Source organism: Chelonia mydas, chromosome 17, assembly GCF_015237465.2.
Source record: "Chelonia mydas isolate rCheMyd1 chromosome 17, rCheMyd1.pri.v2, whole genome shotgun sequence".
In the NCBI taxonomy this organism is placed as follows: domain Eukaryota; kingdom Metazoa; phylum Chordata; order Testudines; family Cheloniidae; genus Chelonia; species Chelonia mydas.
In genome coordinates, this window is record NC_051257.2 from 23,660,325 (window position 1) to 23,681,636 (window position 21,312).

A 21,312-nucleotide genomic window follows, 5' to 3' on the forward strand; every position below is an offset into this window, starting at 1 on the left:
GTACTGACCCCTCAAGCTGGGTTGAACCCAGGGTAGTCATATCCACAGCACAGCCCTCTGCCATTTGAGCTTAAGGACTAGCTTGTTATCCTCTATGCGTACCAGCCACTGACTAGAGGGAAGTCACTTGCCTGTGGGTTACACAACTATTTCCTTGCCAGCAGCGGAACACAGTGAGCCAGGATTCACGGATTCTGTTCTTGGCTCTGGGAGGGGAATGTTGTCTAGTGGTCAGAGAGCAATAACCAAGCACATGGACCTGGCACCCTACTTCTGAGCGATAACATGGCTAAGGGGATGAGACTTGAGTCTGCCCTACTAGGGACTTGTGTTCTATCTCAGGAGTCTTTGCTCAGGAATAAGGGAGCAGAGGGCACAGAATTATCACCCCCAGTCAGCAAGTGAGGTGAGACTTGTACTCCTGGCTCTCAGCCCGGTGCACTTCCCCTAGGCTAAGAGGTATTGGAATTGGGGGCAGAGGCTAGCTAGTGTGGGCCACTCACTGAGACTGGGGAGTATGGCCTGGGGAGCTGGCCTCTGCCTTGGTGGGTCCTGCGCTTATTGGCGGATTTGCTCGCCTCAGAGATTCACGGCAGCCCTCAGTTTGGCCACTTTCACTAGTGGCTCAAACCTGCTGTTCACTCAGCTAACCTCATCACTGGCCTGCATGGGGAAAAGGAAGGAGAACAATCCCCACAGTCTCTGCTGGTCTACCTAGTGGGTCAGGGGACAGGTCAGGGACCTTCCCCTCTGGTGGGACCCACAGTTCAGGTCAACTCCTCGTGTATCCAATAGGGAGTTGGGGGGAACCCAGGCCCGCCCTCTACTCCGGGTTCCAGCCCAGGGCCCTGTGGATCACAGCTGTCTACAGTGTTTCGTGTAACACCTGTGTGACAGCTACAACTCCCTGGGTTACTTCCCCATGGCCTCCTCCCAACACCTTCTGTATCCTCACCACAGGACCCTCCTCCTGATGCCAGATCACGTTTGTACTCCTCAGTTCTCCAGCAGCACGCCCTCTCAGCTCCTTGCGCACCCCTCACTGACTGAAGTGAGGTCCTTTTTAAACCAGGTGCCCTGATTAGCCTGCCTTAATTGATTCTAGCAGCTTCTTAATTGGCTCCAGGTGTCCTAATTAGCCTGTCTGCCTTAATTGGTTCCAGCAAGTTCCTGATTGTTCTGGAACTGCCCCTGTTACCTTACCCAGGGAAAAGGGACCTGCTTAACCTGGGGCTAATATATCTGTCTTCTATCACTCTCCTGTAGCCATCTGGCCCGAACCTGTCACAACATATACACACGTACATACATGTACATGTGCACGCAATCCATGCATATGCACACAATCCACATTCATGCAAGAGCAGTCACTGAAAAAGCTCAGCCTGAACAGGTAAAGTTTGGCATCGGGGGATATAATGAACAGGGTTGAGCGAAAGTAACCATGGGTATCGCAGCTGCTCTGCCTACGGGAAGCCAGCTCTGTCTCCTAGAACTTGGCCTCTGGCCCAGACGCCCAACATAAGACCCCAAGTGCCACTTCTTCTCAGATCGTAGTGATGTGCAACCAAGGCACAGCAAAGTCAGAGTGACTTGCCCAAGGTCACCCAGAGAGACTGTGGCAGAACCAAGTCTTCTGAGTCTGACCAGCTAATTTGGGGCCTTGATCCAGCTCCCCCTGCTGTTGCAGTCCCTGGTTTCACCTCCTACAAATTACTGGCATTCGGCTTGGGATGTGTGTGTGTGTCTGCTGTGCAGCATCTCTAATCCGCTCTTCCCACTGTCTCCAAAGGTGAGAGCGTGACTTGCCCGTAAGCCATGTCGGTGATGGCCGTGCAGATGGGGGGCCTGGCCCTCTCGGTGTTGGGCTGGATAGGCACCTTTCTGACCTGTGCGCTGCCCATGTGGAAGGTGACAGCCTTCATCGGCTCCAACATCGTCGTGGCCCAGGTGTTCTGGGAGGGGCTGTGGATGAACTGTGTGTACGAGACCACAGGCCAAATGCAGTGCAAGATCTACGACTCGCTGCTGGACCTCTCCGCGGACCTCCAGGTAGCCCGCGCCCTGGTTGTGGTCTCCATTTTTGCATCCTTCTTTGCCTTCCTTTTTGCCTTCTTTGGGGCCGAGTGCACCAGGTGCGTCGATGACAAGGAAGTCAAGGTCAAGATTTCCATTACCGCCGGGGCTGTCTTCATTCTGGCTGGGATTGTGCTGCTCATCCCCGTGTCCTGGTCGGCCAACACCATCATCAGCAACTTCTACAACCCCATGGTGCCAGAGGCTTTAAAGAAGGAGCTGGGGGCTTCCCTCTATGTGGGCTGGGCCTCAAGTGCCCTCTTGGTGTTTGGGGGGGGCATCCTGTGCTGCTCCTGCCCCCACAGCCAAGAGGCACCATACCCCATGAAGTATAAAATGGTGAAGCACTCCAGCCTGGGGAGCTATGCCCTTAAGAACTACGTGTGAGGGGCCCTGCCTTGCCCTCCCTGGAGACCCCACTCCTGCCCCGGCCCATCCCACGTGCTCAGAGAGGCCCCTTTACAGCCATCCAAATGGATGTTGGCTTCAAGCCGAAGTGTGTGAAATTTGTAGGGGTTCCCCTCCCAGTCCAGATCCTGCCCCACATGTATCCTCCCACCCGTATCCCACCCCCACCTGTCTTACCTCCCTACGCATTTCCCTGCCTGAATCCCACCCCACCCATCCCACCTCCCCACATGTATCCCCCCGCCTGCATCCCACCTCCCGATGTGTATCCCACCCCACATGTTTCCCTGCCTGAATTCCACCCCACCATGTGCATCCCAGCTGCATCCCATCCCACCTCCCACATGTATCCCGCCTGCCTGCATCCCACCCCACACATCCCACCTCCCCACATATATCCCCCCCACCTACATCCCACCCAACCTGTCCCACCTCCTTACGTGTATCCCCCCTGCCTGCATCCCACCCCACCCCACACATCCCACCTCCCAACATGTATCCCCCTGCCTGCATCCCACCCCACCCATCCCACCTCTTCATGTGTATCCCCCCTACATCCCCCCACCCATCCAACCTCCCCACATATATCCCCCCTGCCTGGATCCCATCCCACCCGTCCCCCCCACGTATCCCCCCGCCTGCATCCCACCCCACCTGTCCCACCTCCTGATGTGTATCCCCCCTTGCATCCCACGCAACCTGTCCCACCTCCTTATGTGTATCCCCCCTGCCTGCATCCCACCCCACCCCACCCGTCACATCTCCTCATGTGGATCCCCCACACCTGCATCCCACCCCACCCTTCCCACCTCCCCACATGTATCCCCCGCCTGCATCCCACCGCACCCATCCCACCTCCTCATTTGTATCCCCCCCCTGCATCCCACACATATTCCCTCCTTTCCCATGTCCCATCCCACATGTCACCTCCCTACATGTATCCCCTACTTGCTGGTGTCCTGCCCCATGTATCCCCCATCTCTGCCCATGTCCTGCTCCACATGCCTTCTCCCCACCCACATCCCACTTGACATGTGCTCTGGACCCCCATAGTATCTAAGTGCCTTCTAGTCATGCATTAAGCAACGTGATTAACGTTTGTCACATGTCAGAGGGAGATGTGTGTGCAGTGTAGTGCCTTGCTTGTTTGTATACACACATACACACTCAGGAAAGGCTGGTTAGAACAGTGCAGCTTGCACTCAGAGAGGAAGGCGATGAGGTTGGTGACGGCCCATGTAGGCTGGTGAACCTGATCATCAGCCTGGGCCAATCAGGCACGTCCAGGTCAGTCTGTAGCCCTTTCCTCAGGGCTCTGTTTATCCTTTAACACAAAAAAGAAGCATGGAACAATAACAAAAAGCAACAGTCCTGTTCTCAGCTGTGACTGTGGGGCTCCCCAGCCTCTGATAGCTTAAGGGGCTGGACCTTCCCCACCCTGGAGCGGCGGAACGGGGTTTCCTGCCCTCTCACACCCTCCTGCTGCAGCCACAAGAGACCACACTCCCAACCCTCTCCTGGAGCTGGGCTCTCCTTTATATCCCCTGGCTGGGAATCATCAGCCCAGTCACTCAATGCTACCCAGAAGGGCCAGACTGGCTAGTTACAGTCCTTGCTTCCAGGGGAGGTCAGTGCAGGCTGGGACCAGCCTGCACCAATCTCTGGCTCCTGCATAGACCAGTTGTGCCCTGATGTGCAGAGTTCCACTGGCCTGCGGGAGCAGAGTTGTTGACCATGGTTCTCATCCCAGGGCTTTAGGGAGGTGGGAGGTGGGCCAGGCCACGGAACCCCTTGAAGATAAGGCCCGAGGCCTTGCTCTTGATCCGAGGTGCTGTGGGAAGCCAGCGCAGAAAGCAGTGGACAGGCTGGATGTGCCTGTGGAGACGTGCTGCAGCATTCTGAACTAGCTGGAGTTTCCCAAGACCTGAAGGCGTCATGCCCACTGTCGCTCTGCTACAGTCCAGCTGCAAAGGGATGATGGCGTGAGCAACAGAGGCCAGGTCTTTGTCTCCAAGCCAGCGTGGGATGGTAGAAACCAGCCACATCTCGTCCCTGCATGCGCCCTCCCCACTTCATCCCATCTGCGTCCTGTCCAAGTGCCCTCACCACCTGTTCAACATGTGATGCCTCCATGTCTGTGCCTTGCCCCTCAGCCCTCTGCCTGCGGTTGCAGAGTCTGGCAGCCGTGTTCTCGCTGTCCCTCCCAGCAGTTGGGGAATGTGGGACCAGGAAGAGGTGATGCGGGAGTTTTGCTTAATGCCCCTTGTCCATGAAATACCCCTCCCTCCTGGGGCTCAGCAGTGGGCTGCCATATCCATGAGGGAGTACCACAGGCTAGACAGATATTACGTATATAGCCTGATATTTCAGAACTGGGGCCTAGTTTTGGGTGTCCAACAGGAGACCCAGTGGGCCTTATTAGCCCATAGAACCTCTTGGCTTCAGCTGGCACTTCAGGAGATGGGCCCAGGGGGTCTCAGCTGGGCTCTGCAAATCAGCAGCCACACCTGTAAACGGTTGCCTTACTGTGTGCCGCGTACGGCCCCCAGAGTCACTAGCACCAGTGGCTGAGGAGACAGAGGAGTTGGCTAGCTGTGCCATGCCAGGGCTGGGGGAGAGGAGCGGGCAGCCAATCACTTTGTGCTTTGGGTGGCGGTCATCCCCCCTGGAGATCTCTGTGCCTGTGTGAGCAGGTCTTGGCATCTGAACCCTGCAGCACAAGGTCTGAGCAGTTCCAGCAGCTCTGCGGGAAGATGCTGTTTATTGCCGTTGGCCTCGTTGGGCCAGCTGACCCAGGCTGGTTTTAATAAAGGCTTTGGTAGCTCGAAGGCTCAGTCTGGGCTGATTTCAAGGGAAGCTGGAGACCGTCTGAGAGGGAATCTGCTGCCCTGCGGCTGGTGGGGGGTGATTCTTGGGGGCTAACATTTCCTGAGCAGGGGTGCAGGATCGGGGGGGGGCCAGGGGGCCATGGTCCCATCACTTTTGCCTGCCTTAAGGGTGAGCAACAGGGGGAGGGTTTGGTGAGGAGCAAGGAGTGGCTGGGGCCTCAGGGGAACAGGCGGAGCGAGGGCGGGGCCTCGGTGGAAGAGGCCGAGTGGGGTGGGGCCACAGAGGGAGGAGCAGAGGATGGGCGGGGCCTCAGGGGAAGGGTAGTGTGTGGGGAGGGGCTACGGTCCCAGCACCGGTGGCCCCCCGCATGGCTAGGGAGATTCCGGCCCTCCTGCAAGCTGGCTGGCCAGCATGTGGGTAACGTGGCCTCGGCTCCCCCAGGGCTCCCAGCTGTGCGCCCCGAGCAAGACAGGCTGGCTTTGCCTGGGCCCGGGGAAGCAGCTCCTGGGTGCACAGGCTGCGGCTCCAGGCCCTTGGTTACTGCTATAACCAGCCGAGGGACAGGCCTAGGAGGTTGGAGCCCCTGCCCAATCCACAACCCCCCAGCCATGACCCCCACACAGCCCCTGCCCAGCCACAACCTGCCTCCACAGCCCCTGCCCAGGTCACGACCCCCTGACAGCCCTGACCAAGCCATGCCCCCCCCCAATCAATCCACAACCCCCCACAGCCCCTGACCCAGCCATGACTCCTGCACAATCCCATCTCAGTCCACAATCCCTGCACAGCCCCTGCCCAATCCACACACCCCACCAAGGCCCCTGACTCAGCCACAACCCCCCACAGCTCCTGCCCTAGCCATGATCCCTGCCGAGCCGCTGCCCAATCCACAATCCCCCACAGCCCCTGACCCAGCCATGACCCCCCCACAGCCCCATCCCAATCCAGATCCCCCAAGGCCCCTGACCCAGCCACGACCCCCCCACAGCCCCATCCCAATCCAGATCCCCCCACAGCCCCTGACCCAGCCATGACCCCCCCACAGCCCCATCCCAATCCAGATCCCCCCAAGGCCCCTGACCCAGCCACAACCCCCCACAGCCCAATCGAGCCATGACCCCCACACAGCCCCTGCCCAGCCATGACACCCTCACAGCCCCATACCCAGCCATTACCCTTTGCAGCCCCTGCCCAGCCATGACCCACCCCAGACACTGGCCAATCCATGACCCCCTACATCCCCTGATCAATCCACAACCCCCCACAGCCCCGACCCAGCCATGACCTCCCCACAGCCCCTGCCCAATACACAGCCCCCTAGAGCCCCTGACCCAGCCATAACCCCTCCGACAGCCCCTGCCCAACCCACAACACCCCCCACAGTCCCTGCCCAGCCATGACCTCCCCCCACAGCCCCTGTCCCAGCCACAACCTCCCCACCATGTGCTGAGGGAGATGCAGGAAGGAGTGTGTCTATCCTCGCTCAAGGCCTCACCTGAGACACCAAACAAGGGGCAGGCAGGGTGGTAATGACCACGGGGGGAAGGAGGACTGGCACTGTCACAACTCAGTGCTAGCTCCTGGCCGGGGGCTGAGCAGGACTGAACAGCATTTGTCTGTGTAGGCAGCTCACACAGACAGTAAGGGGTCTGTCTGGCTAGGTGTTCAGTTCAGATCCCTGCTCTGGGGGATCATCCACCCCTTAGCTAGTGGGGTTAGAAGGAAACTTCCCTCCTGCAGGGGGTCACAGACCTTCCCCTGGAGCACCTGGCACAGTCCATTTGGGAGCAGACCCACGCTAGCAATTCCTGCATTGTTAATGTTGGGGAAATTGTAGTTACCTCCTGAGACACAAGTCCAGTGACACAGGCCATGTCAAGGCCAGGCAGCAGCTGGCTGTGGGGCTCGGTGCTCCAGGACAGCCAAATCCTGCCAGAACAGAAAGCGGTTATGGGGACAGGAGACAAAGAAAGTGGCCCATGGGAGTCAGGGGTAGGGAGGGGGTTCAGGAGATGGATGGAGGTGTGGCAGGAAATGGACAAACAAATACCTCCATCAGTAAGGATGGTAGGGCAGCGTCCCCTGCACCTGCAGGGATTGGGTGTCACTGGCTATATGGCAGCAGAGGGAGCCCTCCACAAACCCTGCTGTCATGGGAGTGAGTTTGCAGGGCCAGGACTGTGGGCCTGACTGCATAGGGCTCCCTGCACAGCTGGGCCCCCGTACTGGTAAGTCTTTTATCTTCCTTTCACCCCTGCCTAGACCAGCCCTGACAGGTGTTTGTCCAGCCTGTTCTTAAAATCTTCTAGTGACGGGGATTCCACAGCCTCCCGTGGAAGCCTGTTCCACAGTTTAACTACCCTGAGAGATAGAAAGTTTTCCTAATATCAAACCTAAATCTCCCTTGCTCCAGATTAAACCCAGTAATTTTTGCCCTACCTTCAGTGGACATAGAGGACAATAGATCACTGTCCTCTTTATAACAGCCCTTCACATATTGGAAGACTGTTATCCGGTTCCCACCTCAGTCTGCTTTTCTCAAGACTAAGAAATGTCCAGTTTTTTTAACCTTTCCTCATTACTCAGGTTTTCTAAACCATTTATCGTTTTTGTTGCTCTCCTCGGGACGCCAATTTGTTCACATCTTTCTTAAGTGGACACAGTACTCCAGCTGAGGCCTCACCAGTGCCAAGTAGAGCAGGATAATTATCTCCTGTGTCTTACATACGAAGCTCCTGTTAACACACCCCAGAATAATATTAGCCTTTTTTCCAATAGCATCACATTGTTGGCTCATATTCAATTTGTGATCCACTAGAACCCCCAGATCCTTTTCAGCAGCATTACCACCTAGCCAGTTATTTCCCATTCTGTAATTGCACATTTGATTGATCCTTCCTAAGGATTTGCACTTGTCTTTTCTGAATTAAATCTTGTTGATTTCAGACCAGTTCTCCAGTATGTCAAGATCATTTTGAATTCCGATCCTTTCCTCCAAAGCATTTGCAACCCCTCCCAGCTTGGTGTCATCCACAAATTTTGTAACCTGCTCTCCATTCTGTTATCCAAGTTATGAAAGAAAATGTTGAATAGTACTGGACAGACCCCTGGGGGATGCCACTAAATATGTCCCCCAAGTTTGACAATGAACCATTGATAACTACGCTTTGAGTATGGTCTTTCAACCAGTTGTACACCCACCTTATAGTAATACTGTATGTTGGGCTGGTTATTGTGGAGTTTAACATATGACTACATTGGGTTATCTCAGTAGGGGGCTGTCTGGGAAGCAGGTAGGAAGAAAAAGCCATCTCTGAGCAAACAGTGAAGAGTTAAGAGACAACGCCAGGATCAATACTTTGGTTTAAGAAGGCAGTTTTGTCTCTACACCGTGGTTACAGATTCCCAAAGGGAAGAACTGCAGATGTCCAAACTCAGGTTTGCAGGACAAGCACAGGCTGGTCTAGTGGGAGAGTTGCTGAATTGCTCCCCAGTAGAGATAAAGGCAAGATGCTGACGCCTGAGGAGATGCACCAGAGAAGGGTCAGAGGTGCAGCTAGCCCAGTAACTATGACGTAGCTGCTTTATGGAGTTCAGCTACAGTGCTAGGTTGTCTGTCTACATTGCTTGGAGCAGCGAGTTTCCCAGCCCGGGTTGACTGATTCAGGCTCAGGGCTCATGCTAAAAACAGCTATGCAGACAGCACGTTGAAAATGCAGCTCATGCTGAAACACAGGCTCTGAAGACTAAGGAGGAGGGTGGGCTTCAGAGCCGGAGCTCCAGCCCCAGCCCCAACTTCAAAGTCTGTACAGCTATTTTTAGGGTGCTTGCATGAGCCCTGCTAGCCCATGTCTGTTGGCCCAGACTGGGAGGCTTGCTGCCGCAATCTGTGCAGATGAGCCTCCAAGGCTCCTTAGTGCCCGGGGTGAAATCCTGGCTCCATTGACATCAGTGGGAGTTTGCCCCTGGGCTTCTGAGCCTTTGGCTAATGAAGCTAAAACAATACAGGGAGTGCTGATGGGGAGCCTGGGGCTGTGTGGTGGGGTTCAAAGAGCAGGGGAGCTGGAGCTGGATGGACCTTGACAAAGCCCTGGCTGAGATGATTTAGTTGGGGTCGGTCCTGCTTTGAGCAGGGGGTTGGACTAGATGACCTCCTGAGGTCCCTTCCAACCCTGATATTCTATGATTCTATGATCTGGATCACAGGAACAATGCGAAACTGGCAAAAAACAAGTTAAGTATCAGAGGGGTAGCCGTGTTAGTCTGGATCTGTAAAAGCGGCAAAGAGTCCTGTGGCACCTTATAGACTAACAGACGTATTGGAGCATAAGCTTTCGTGGGTGAATACCCACTTCGTTGGATGCATGAGAAACAAGTTGTTATCACTGCTTAACAGCAGCTAGGAGGCCTCCCAGCTCTCCTGGCATCCATCCTTCAGAGATGCTGCTACCTCATCCATATGGCAACTATTGTCTGGCTCTGCATTATCCCTATGGCAACAAATCTGGGGCTCTGGCATCACCATAACAACCAGATGGGCCTGCCTGATGGCCATGGTAACTGCTGGGGGTCTGGCTTGTGCCTTGCAGGGTGGGCCTGATGTCACAGTGTATGCTCAGTGTGAGCTCAGCACTGGGGACTGCCAGTGCTGGAAGAAGCTGGAGGGCAGGAGGCCTCACTATGGGCACACGAAGGGCCATGGCTAGCCTCACTGATGTCTTGATGCAGCTGGTGAGAACGGTCACCCTGGTGGCTGAACAGAGAGCCTGGGGAAGACACCAACTCAGCCCCAAGGAAAACCTCCCCCGGGATCTCTGGACACATTTCCCCAGTGCACCCATCCACCCCCAGACCTACTGCACTGGCCCCAGGACACTGGATGCACCCTGGGGGTGGGGCCGTCTTGCCCTCGGTCTGGGGGCAGCCCTGAGGGTGGGGCCGTCTCTCCCCTCTGTACCGGGACAGTGGGTGCCCCCTGGAGGTGGAGCCATGTCTCCCCTCAGTCATGGGGCAGTGAGTGCCCCCTGGGGGCGGGGCTGTCTCTCCTTGGTCCCGGGGCAGTGGGTGCCCCCTGGGGGCAGGGCCATGTCTCCCCTCAGTCCCGGGGCAGTAGGTGTGCCCTTGGGGAGGCTCTCTCTCTCCTTGGTCCCGGGGTGCCAGCGGTGCCCCCTGAGGCCTGGGCCCTGTCTCCCCTCGTTCCCGGGGGAAGTGGTGCCCCTGGGGGTGGAGCCATGTCTCCCCTGGGTTCTGGGGCAGTGGGTGCCCCCTGCTGGCGTTATGCTCCTCACTCTCACTTTTCCCCACAGCCTTATGTGAATCATGTTTGTTTCTACAAATGGCTGCTCTGGAAGCTCGTCCCTTCCAGTTGCTGGGCTGCCAAGCTGCCCAAGGTGGCTGATGCGCATGTTGCCTGTTCTGAGCTACAGGATGCCCCAGACCCGGCCTCTGAGCAGGGGCCAGAGGCCTCTTTGCCCACGAGGCACAAGGTTGTTGTGCGAGGTTTACTTAACCCCTTCTGCCTTTCGCTGCTGTCTCTCCGTGTGAGCCTGCTTGGCTGGTACTTCTGCCTCTGGAAGGTGCAGGAGGACGTGGTCAGCTGCATCCGTCTCTCGCTGGAGCTCTGCACCGACATGTTTTTCTACTGGGCCCAGAACCTGCTGCTGGGCTGCATGCTGCTGCTGCTGCTCGTATGGAAGGCTTCCCAGAGAGTCCAGCAGTGCGTCCAGGCGCAGCTGCAGCAGAGCTGGGTGAGAAGTGGGGGGGAGGGCTGTAGGGACACAGGGTGCCCCACTCACAGGGGAATCCCCAATCTGGGGTCTCTGCCACACCCCTGGCAGTGCTGGACATGGTACGAGCTCCTCCCGGCCCCGGGGCTGTGGGGAGGAGAGTGAGCTCCCGCCGGAGCCGGTGGGGGGCGGTGTGGGGGGGGAGGGAGGGAGGGAGAACGTGACCCCCCAAAAGGGATCAAAGTTAAATTCCTGCGCACGCCCCTGGTCTGCCTGCCGTCCCCCCTCCAAGAGCCAGCCTGCCTCTGTGGCAGCCTCCGCAAAGTCCCCCTCACTGTGTGGATTGGCCCTGGCTAGCCCCACACCTGCCTGGCCAGCTGCTGGGGCCGCGTTTCTGAACTCCCCCTCACTGGGTCCCTGCCTCCCTGGCCTCTCTGCCATGCCGGCCACCTGAGCAGGCCTGGCAACTGGAGCTGTGCAGCCGGCCCTGGTGTCTCCAAGCCCCGTGCTGCGCCTGTGTGCTGGCACGGGCTCTGCCGCCTGTGCTGGCCACTCATCTCCCTGCCCTGCCTTTGTTTCTGCCAGAGGGCACTCGAGAGGCCGTTTGTCACTGTGCTCCTGCTGCTCCTGACCTGCTACTGGCGCCTGGAGCGTCTGGTGGCCCCGATAGCCTGGGGCCCTGCCTACTGCATCACCAGGCTCACCGGCCTCACGGCCTGGCTCCTGCAAGCTGCTTTTGAACATACCACCAGTGTCGCTAGCCAGGCAGAGGAGGGCGTGGAGATGGTGAGGATGAAGGCTGAGAGGGGAGGAAGGCCTTGCGCTTCCCTCGCACCAAAGCATTCACGTTTCCTTGGGAAGGAGGCCAGAGTCGAAGTTTCTTCCCATGGCCTTTAATAAACACTGCTGGGAAAAAGAAAAGGAGGACTTGTGGCACCTTAGAGACTAACCGATTTATTTGAGCATAAGCTTTCGTGAGCTACAGCTCACTTCATCGGATGCATGCTGTGGAAAATACAGTGGGGAGATTTATATACACAGAGAACATGAAATGATGGGTATTACCATACACACTGTAACGAGAGTGATCACTTAAGATGAGCTATTACAAGCAGGAGAGCCCGGCGGGGGGGGGGGGGGAGGGGAGAGGAGGGAAACCTTTTGTAGTGATAATCAAGGTGGGCCATTTCCAGCAGTTGACAAGAACGTCTGAGGGTATGTCTACACTATGAAATTAGGTCAAATTTATAGAAGTCGGTTTTTTAGAAATCAGTTTTATATATTCGAGTGTGTGTGTCCCCACAGAAAATGCTCTAAGTGCATTAAGTGCATTAACTCGGCGGAGCGCTTCCACAGTACCGAGGCAAGTGTCGACTTCCGGAGCATTGCACTGTGGGTAGCTATCCCACAGTTCCCGCAGTCTCCGCTGCCCATTGGAATTCTGGGTTGAGATCCCAATGCCTGATGGGGCTAAAACATTGTCGCGGGTGGTTCTGGGTACATATCGTCAGGCCCCCCTTCCCTCCCTCCCTCCGTGAAAGAAAGGGCAGACAATCGTTTTGCGCCTTTTTTCCTGGGTTACCCGTGCAGACGCCATACCACGGCAAGCATGGAGCCCGCTCAGCTCACCGTCACCGTATGTCTCCTGGGTGCTGGCAGACGCTGTGCATTGCTACACTGCAGCAGCAACCCCTTGCCTTGTGGCAGTAGACGGTACAGTAGGACTGGTAGCTGTCATCGTCATGTCCGAGGTGCTCCTGGTCCCCTGTGTGAGGTCGATCAGGAGCGCCTGGGCAGACATGGGCGCAGGGACTAAATTTGGAGTGACTTGATCAGGTCATTCTCTTTAGTCCTGCAGTCAGTCCTATTGAACCATCTTATGGTGAGCAGGCAGGCGATACGGATTGCTAGCAGTCCTACTGTACCATCTTCTGCCGAGCAGCCATGAGATGTGGATGGCATGCAGTCCTTCTGCACCGTCTGCTGCCAGCCAAAGATGTAAAAGATAGATGGAGTGTATCAAAACAAGAAATAGACCAGATTTGTTTTGTACTCATTTGCACACCCCCGCTCTCCGTCTAGGGGACTCATTCCTCTAGGTCACACTGCAGTCACTCACAGAGAATGTGCAGCAAGGTAAATCTAGCCATGTATCAATCAGAGGCCAGACCAACCTGCTTGTTCCAATAAGAACAATAACTTAGGTGCACCATTTCTTATTGGAACCCTCCGTGAAGTCCTGCCTGAAATACTCCTTGATGTAAATCCACCCCCTTTGTTGATTTTAACTCCCTGTAAGCCAACCCTGTAAGTCATGTCATCAGTCGCCCCTCCCTGCTTCAGAGCAATGGCAGACAATCGTGCATCTGAGTTGAGAGTGCTGTCCAGAGCAGTCACAATGGAGCACTCTGGGATAGCTCCCGGAGGCCAATACCGTCGAATTGTGTCTACAGTACCCCAAATTCGACCCAGCAAGGCCGATTTAAGCGCTAATCCACTTGTCAAGGGTGGAGTAAGGAAATTGATTTTAAGAGCCCTTTAAGTCGAAATAAAGGGCTTCATCGTGTGGACGGGTGCAGGTTTACATCGATTTAACGCTGCTAAATTCGACCTAAAGTCCTAGTGTAGACCAGGGTTGAGGAACAGTGGGGGTGGGGGGGGCGGGAATAAACAAGGGGAAATAGTTTTACTTTGTGTAATGACTCATCCACTCCCAGTCTCTATTCAAACCCAAGTTAATTGTATCCCATTTGCAAATTAATTCCAATTCAGCAGTCTCTCGCTGGAGTCTGTTTTTGAAGTTTTTTTGTTGAAGAATTGCAACTTTTAGGTCTGTACTCGAGTGACCAAAGAGATTGACAGGTTTCAGAGTAACAGCCGTGTTAGTCTGTATTCACAAAAAGAAAAGGAGTACTTGTGGCACTTTAGAGACTAACCAATTTATTTGAGCATGAGCTTTCGTGAGCTACAGCTCACTTCATCGGATGCATCCGATGAAGTGAGCTGTAGCTCACGAAAGCTCATGCTCAAATAAATTGGTTAGTCTCTAAGGTGCCACAAGTACTCCTTTTCTTTTTGCAAAGAGATTGAAGTGTTCTCCAACTGGTTTTTGAATGTTATAATTCTTGACATCTGATTTGTGTCCATTTATTCTTTTACATAGAGACTGTCCAGTTTGGCCAATGTACATGGCAGAGGGGCATTGCTGGCACATGATGGCATATATCACATTGGTAGATGTCAGCCTCTGATAGTGTGGCTGCTGGGAAAGCTGCTCATCCCTCACATGTGGGGTTGGGGAGAGGGAGTGGGAATACGCAGAGCCCATTGTCCAGCAGTGGCCAGAGCGCCTCTCCGGGCAGAGACCCTACCTGAAGAGCTGAGGGTCTCCAGGTTGAGTGTACGTCCCCCAGTGGCTGCGTCAGTGGCCCCGGAGCAATGTTTATGAGGCACAAAGGGCACAAGCAACTGTCTGCACTTGCCCCCTCAGGATGCCTCCAGCACAGCAGCCTGGGCCTCTGGTAGGTGGCTGGGAGCAGGCACTTAACTTGGGCAGCCTCTCTAGCAACTCAGCTGGAGGGGAGGGATAGCTCAGTGGTTTGAGCATTGGCCTGTTATATCCAGGGTTGTGAATTGTGAGGGGGCCATTTAGGGATCTGGGGCAAAAACTGGGGATTGGTCCTGCTTTGAGCAGGGCACTGGAACAGATGACCTCCTGAGGTCTCTTCCAACCCTGATATTCTATGATTCAGCAGCTTTGCTAGCTGGGCAGGCCCAGACTCTGCGTGTTTGGATGCACTGGCTGAGGTGCATGGCCTGCACTTGTCACTGCACAGTGCCCCCATGTGGGGGCTTCATCGATTTGCAAGCCAGAAGGGACCATGTGGTCATCCTGTGTCTGGCCTGGATAGGCCAGAGATTCCCACCCATTGAGTCCTGCATGGAGCCCAGCAACTTCTGGCTGAGCTAGAGAGACTCCCCCCTCCTGCTCATCACCTAGAAAGCTGTGCCTTGCTCAGCTCCAGCCTGGCAGCCAGGGAAGCGTGTGCTGCTTTGCTGCTCCAGAAGGGGGAGCAGAGCAGGCAGGCTCTTAAGGGCAGGGACGAGTTCTGGGTTTGTGCAGCACCCAGCACGGTGGGGCTGATCCTAGCTGGGGGCTCTGGTGCTGCCCATCACACAGAGAGCACAGAACAAGGGAGGAGGGAGGGGCCCTGGCCCAGCCCTCAGGAGAGCTCAGTTCCGTTTTTGTCTCTGCCATTGACATCCTGTGTGACCTCAGGTGAGTCACATGACCTTCCTGTGCCCAACGGCTGGCTCGTCGGACACGAGATAAAGGGAACCAGCTGGGTGTGCCCAAAGACAGCTGGGATTCCTGCCGGGCCTCCCCTCTGAGGTTGGGGCAGCCCAGGGCCTAGAGCATGGAGGGGATTCAAGGGCAGGAATGGAGAAGATGCTGCCCACCCTGTCTTTGAGCTGCTGGCTGGGTTGCTGGCTTGTGCCCATGGTTCCTGCGGGGCTGTGCACACAGGGTTCAGCCATGGGCTTCCCAGGGTGAGCCAGCACCAGAATATGAACCTCTTCCACAGAGCAGTACTTACTTTGGGCCTCTAGAGGGCACCATCTACCCACAGGTCACTGCCCCTTGCTTGGCAAACCCACTGCAAGCTGGAGCCTGCTCTGTACATGGGGAGAATGGACTTTGTGACGCTGCTCCGGGCGCTGCCTGGAGGAACGCACGAGGCCCCCAGTGCCCCCAGCAGTTGGGCCAGGCCCCAGCCTGTGCCCAGCATCCCCAAAAGGAACACACAGAGCCATGGATACATTTGTAAGCACTATGATCAAACTATAACTGGGTTCAGAAAAGAATTAGACAAGTTCCTGGAGGATAGTCCATCAATGGCTATTAGCCAGGATCCCTGGGGGGGGACGGATAGCTCAGTGGTTTGAGCATTGGCCTGCTAAACCCAGGGTTGTGAGTTCAATCTCTGAGGGGGCCATTTAGATCTGGGGGAAAAACTGGGGATTGGTCCTGCTTTGAGCAGGGGGTTGGACTAGATGGCCTGCTGAGGTCCCTTCCAACCCTATGATTCTATGATAACCATGTGCTGGGTGTCCCTAAACCTCTGACTGCCAGAAGCTGGGACTGGAGGTGGGATGGATCACTTGATAATTGCCATGTTCTGTTCATTCCCTCTGAAGCTCCTGGCATTGGTTGCTGTCTGAAGACAGGATACTGGGTTGGATGGACCATTGGTCTGACCCAATATGGCCATTCTTATATTGTTATGCCCCACAGCCCTGTGCTATCCCTGAGTGGGGTCCTCGCCATATCCTGTGAGCACCGTGCCCCACAGCCCCATGCTGTCCCTGGGCAGTGTGGTTATCACCATTGTACAGCTGGGAAACTAAGGCACAGAGGACACATCTATGCTGCATCTGGAAGCGAGCCACCCAGCCTGGGGCCACAGGCTCTTCTTGGTGCCCTAAAAAGGGCTGGGTAGATGGTGCAGCTCAGGCTGGAACCTGGGCTCTCAAATCTGACGTCTGGAGAGAGCTCAAGCTCCAGGCCAAGCCAAAGCGTCACAGCAATGTCTGCACAGCTATTCACAAGGGGGTGGCTCACTCCCAGCTGCAGTGCAGACATCCCCAGAGAGGTTAAGTTCACACAGGGACTGTGGGGAGGAGCAGGAATGAACTCCGACCTCCCATGGCATTGGGAGTTGTTCTGTCCCTATCTGTCCCAGCTCTGTCCCCAGATACACCTCTCTCTCCCTGAGGAGTGTGGGAGTGTTTGGGACAGAGGCTACACATGGCTGTGCTTTGTTCTTCTCTCTTTTGGGGTAATGGGGGTTTGGGTTTTGGTCATTGGGTGTTTAGTTTCAAGGGTTCTTTTGTCTTGGTGGGTTTTTGTCTGCCCTATTTGGGCTGGGCTGGCTTGCCTGGAGGCCAACACCGCACTTTGTTGTGGATTTGCAGGGTTTAACCTGTGGCCATGGGTTGGGATTTTGCCTCCAGACTCTGCGTCTGGGGAGGAGTGTGTTCTAGCTGTGGGGAAGGAGTTGGGGTTATAAATGTGAGGTGCCTTGCAAATGTTGTGTTGCTTTTCACGCTTAGCCTTGTTGAGCTTGTGGTGGAGGGGATGGTTATGTGGCGTGGTTTTGTCCCTGTTGTGTCCCTCTCAACACTTGTTGTTAAAGTCACGCTCTCTAATGTGCGGACGAGCAGCTGGCCAGAGACCTAGCGACTTGTGGTAAGGGCACTAGCCATGGCCTTTCATAGGGCAGGTTTTAAGACATTAAACAAAGCTTCCAAGGTGCTCAAAGTTTCCCTGAGGCCTCTGTGTGTGTGTGTGTGTGTGAGAGACTTTGGCTAGTGAGGGCATGGCCTGCTTTCCTTGTGGGCGTCTGACACATTTGGTCAATCAGGCTGCCCCTGGGAATGTGGGGATTTCTGTGAGTGAAGCACATGTGGGGTGGCAGAGAATGGGTTCCAGCAGGTGCCAGATGTCTCTGCTCTGGGGGTCTAGCGCCCCCTTTGCATGCTGGCAGATGGCATTACTGGGTCTGTGGCTCCTGACTCAGTGGTCTCACGGCCTGGGCTTGGCTGTGAATGGAGGCTGAGCCTGTTGCTATGGAATCTGCGGCCTTGGCTGTGGATTCTGGCTTGCTGGCAAAGCCCAGGGTACAAATTGGCTGTTGAAAGTGGAGGGGGCCCTATTCTGAGGGTGCTGGCTGGTGCAGTTGGGGAGCACAAGGCTGCTGAACGTGGTTCTTTAGTTGGAGGCATCAGACATCAGCGTTGCCCCCTCAGTCCCAGCAGCCCTCTCCCTCCGGGGTCTCTGAGGTCTCCTGCCTCAAGGATGGCAGTGACTCTGAAAGGGGTGGGGGATGACGCACTCAAAGATCCTTCGGGTCCTGAACTCCCTAAAGAGGGATTCATCCTGGATGCGATTGGCAGATTTCTGGGTGAGCCTAAAGGGAAAGATGTGGTAGAGGAGACAGCTTGGTTTTCTCATCTTAATCTGTTTTGTACTTTGAAACGAGTCTCTGTGGCTGATCCTTTCAACCACCTGAAAGGGGGTTCCAAAGAGGATGGATCTAGACTGTTCTCAGTGGTAGCAGATGACAGAACGAGGAGTAATGGTCTCAAGTTGCAGTGGGGGAGTGTAGCGGGGCAAGACTCACTGGTGCGGCGCCTCCTGCTGGTCGTCTTGGGAATTAGCTCTTCCAGCCCGGAGCACCCTCTGCAGGCCAGCATCTCACCTGCTGCTGGCCCCCCGTGTCCCTCCCAGACCCTGGTGCCCCTCTACGGCAGGGTTTTGCTCCTAGCAGTAACCCACAATCTGGGTCTCCCCTTTCAGGGGAACCCCCACCGCTTAACCCCACCTTGCCTCAGTGGCTACTGCCAGTCACCATCTAGCCCCGCTCACCGGGGCAGACTGCAGTCTGTAAACCACTCATCATTGGCAAGGGGGGTTTGGACCTGCTGCCTTTGCCTAACCCTGGGCTGTCCCTGTGCAACCCCAGTACCTGCTTTGGGCCTTCAGCAAGGCCTGCAGCCTGGGGGTTCTCCAGGCTGGAGCTCCCCAGGCCTTTCCCCAGCCCTGCTCCACTCAGGTACTCTGCTCAGCTCCCAGGCAGCCAGGTCCTTTCTCTACAGAGAGAGAGAGAGAGTCTTTCTGCCTGAGCTCCTGGCTCACAGCCCTTTTATAGGGCCTGTTGTGGCCTGATTGGGGCATAGCCCCAGCTGTGGCTGCCCTCCCAATCTAGCCTTTTCTTGCAGCCCCAGCCCTCCCCCAGGGCAGGCTTTAACCCGTTCAGGGCCGGAGCAGGGTGACCGCCCTGCTACACCCCTCAAGATCACCACCCCTGGGAGTAGGGGGCAGGTCTCCTGGCCTGGACCAGTCGCCCATGCGCCTCCAGAGCCGCTCGTTTCTTCTCTGACTCCTCCAGCTGCTTATGCAAACGGATCTCCTCTTCGACGACGGCCGCATACTTGTTACTGAGGTCCAGGGCTCTCGCGTCAGCTTCCTGGTGGGCCTGCTCTGCAGCCTCCAGCCACGCACGCAGGCCAGACTCCCCCGGGCCCTCTTCCTTCAGGGTCTGGGTGCCTACTGCGACCTGCTCCACTACAGCCTGGGTCCCGGCCTCTTGCTGGGAACGCTCTGTCCCAGTCTCTTTGTCTGCCATCCTCCACGGGTGGCTCTCGGTCATGTCTACTGCCATCTCTGTATAACCTTCCCGGCTGGTCCTTGACCCATTTGGGTCCTCAGGCCCCTCCACCTGAGTTTGTCCTCCTCTGAGGGGGCAGTTCCTCTTTATGTGGCCCGTTCCTGGCAGCCAAAGCAGGCTCACTGCCCCTTTGCTGCCTTAGGCCCCGGCTTCTTCTTTTGGTCCTTCTCAGGGATGGCCCTCCATGGGCTGCCCTGGGCCATGCTCCTTGGGGCAGGGCACTCCCTCCATAGGTACCCCCACTGTCCACCAGCCCAACACCTTCTTCGCCTTCTGGCTTCAGTCACCAGGTGGCCTCTCATAGGGGCATGTCCCTTCCCCCATCCTGGGCGAGGCTCCCTGCCCCCATCCCAGTAGGGACAATTCACCCTCACATGTCCATGCCGCCCACAGGTGTAATGAGCCCGACACGCTGCCCCGGGCCTCCTGGCCCCAGTGCTGGGCTTCTCCCACCAGTCTCGGCAGTCTTTTTGGAACTCCCTTCGCAGGAGTTTCACCAGGGCCCGCTGCCCCTCTGCTAGCAGCCCCAGTTGTGCCTAAAAGGCCCACTGTACCTCCCACTGTCTCTCCTGGTTCTCCCGGACCACACGGAGTAAGGTCTCACCCCTCTCCTGTGTTCCGTCAGTCCCCTTCTGTTGGGACCTGGCACCGGAGACCAGCAAGGGACAGCACAAGAGCCTTCAGCAAAGAAAACCTCTGTATAGGCTGGGTTCATTGTCCCCTCCTCTTCCAGGCAATAGTCCCAGTCCTGTCCCTTGTATCGGGGCGGACCGCTTCTGGCCGCGTTCTCCACCACCTTGTAGCGGGGCAAGACTCACCGGTGCGGCGTCTTGGGAATTAGCTCTTCCAGCCCCGAGCACCCTCTGTAGGCCAGCATCTCACCTGCCGCTGGCCTCCAAGTCCCTCCCGGACCCTGGTGCCCCTCTACGGCAGGGCTCTGCCCCCAGCAGTAACCCACAATCTGGGTCTCCTCCCCACCCCTCTATCCCCACCTTGCCTCAGTGGCTATTGCCAGTCACCATCTAGCCCCCACTCACTGGGGCAGACTGCAGTCTGTAAACCACTCATTATCAGCAAGGAGGGTTTGGACCTGCTGCCTTTGCCTAACCCTGGGCTGCCCCTCTGCAACCCCAGTACCTGCTTTGGGCCTTCAGCAAGGCCTGCAGCCTGGGGGTTCTCCAGGCTGGAGCTCCCCAGGCCTTTCCCCAGCCCTGCTCCACTCAGGTACCCTGCTCAGCTCCCAGGCAGCCAGGTCCTTCTTTCTCTACAGCTAGAGAGAGACTCTTTCTGCCTGAGCTCCTGGCTCACAGCCCTTTTATAGGGCCTGTTGTGGCCTGATTGGGGCATGGCCCCAGCTGTGGCTGCCCTCCCAATCTAGCCTTTTCTTGCAGCCCCAGCCCTCCCCCAGGGCAGGTTTTAACCCTTTCAGGGCCGGAGCGGGGTGACCTGGAGCGGGGTGACCTGGGTTTAGGTTGGATATTAGGAAAAACTTTTTCACTAGGAGGGTGGTGAAGCACTGGAATGGGTTACCTAGGGAGGTGGTGGAATCTCCTTCCGTAGTGGTTTTTAAGGTCAGGCTTGACAAAGCCTTGGCTGGGATGATTTAGTTGGGAATTGGTCCTGCTTTGAGCAGAGGGTTGGACAAATGTCCTCCGGAGGTCCCTTCCAAACCTGATATTCTATGATCCTATGATTCTATGAAACAGAAGCAGTATAGATTGAAAAAACTGATGACTAAAGTATGTCTCTTTGACCAATTTAAAAGTGCCTGCCTCTTTTTGAGTACTTGCCCCAGAAAAGGGTGGGTAATGCATTTCTGCAAGAGACACACACACATTCAGGCAACAAAAGTGGTTGGCCTGCTGATTGGAGAGAGAAAGGTTTTCTGAGTCATGGTTCCACTGCAAGTGCAGGGGTTGCCAGTCTTTTTGCGGACAAGGTGAAGCCTGAGTCAAAGATTGTGCAAGGTTTTATTCCAGGCTCTTAATGACAGTTCGAGCTACTTTTGAGCAATATTCTCTTTGTTTTGATTACTCTCTGCT

The 21,312-nt window shown here is 56.1% G+C and overlaps 1 protein-coding gene and 1 long non-coding RNA gene across 3 annotated transcripts in view; both read left to right on the top strand.

Annotated features, from left to right (window-relative positions):
* The window catches only part of LOC102934946 (claudin-4), a 36,265-nt gene extending 33,241 nt beyond the window's left edge, over positions 1–3,024 (top strand). Inside the window, exon 2 of one of the 2 annotated variants that reach the window (XM_043531363.1) lies at positions 1,793–3,024. In XM_043531363.1, the coding sequence (XP_043387298.1) occupies positions 1,819–2,463 (645 nt within the window). In that variant the 5' untranslated portion in view covers positions 1,793–1,818 and the 3' untranslated portion in view covers positions 2,464–3,024. The remainder of the gene's footprint in view (positions 1–1,792) is intronic. The other variant, XM_027829143.3, reaches the window with a different exon arrangement.
* LOC122463210 lies at positions 1,183–21,105 on the top strand. The gene is made up of 3 exons (XR_006286370.1): positions 1,183–1,311; positions 9,620–9,629; positions 21,094–21,105. It is a non-coding gene; the product is annotated as an uncharacterized LOC122463210 (long non-coding RNA).
* The last annotated feature ends 207 nt before the right edge of the window (positions 21,106–21,312 follow it).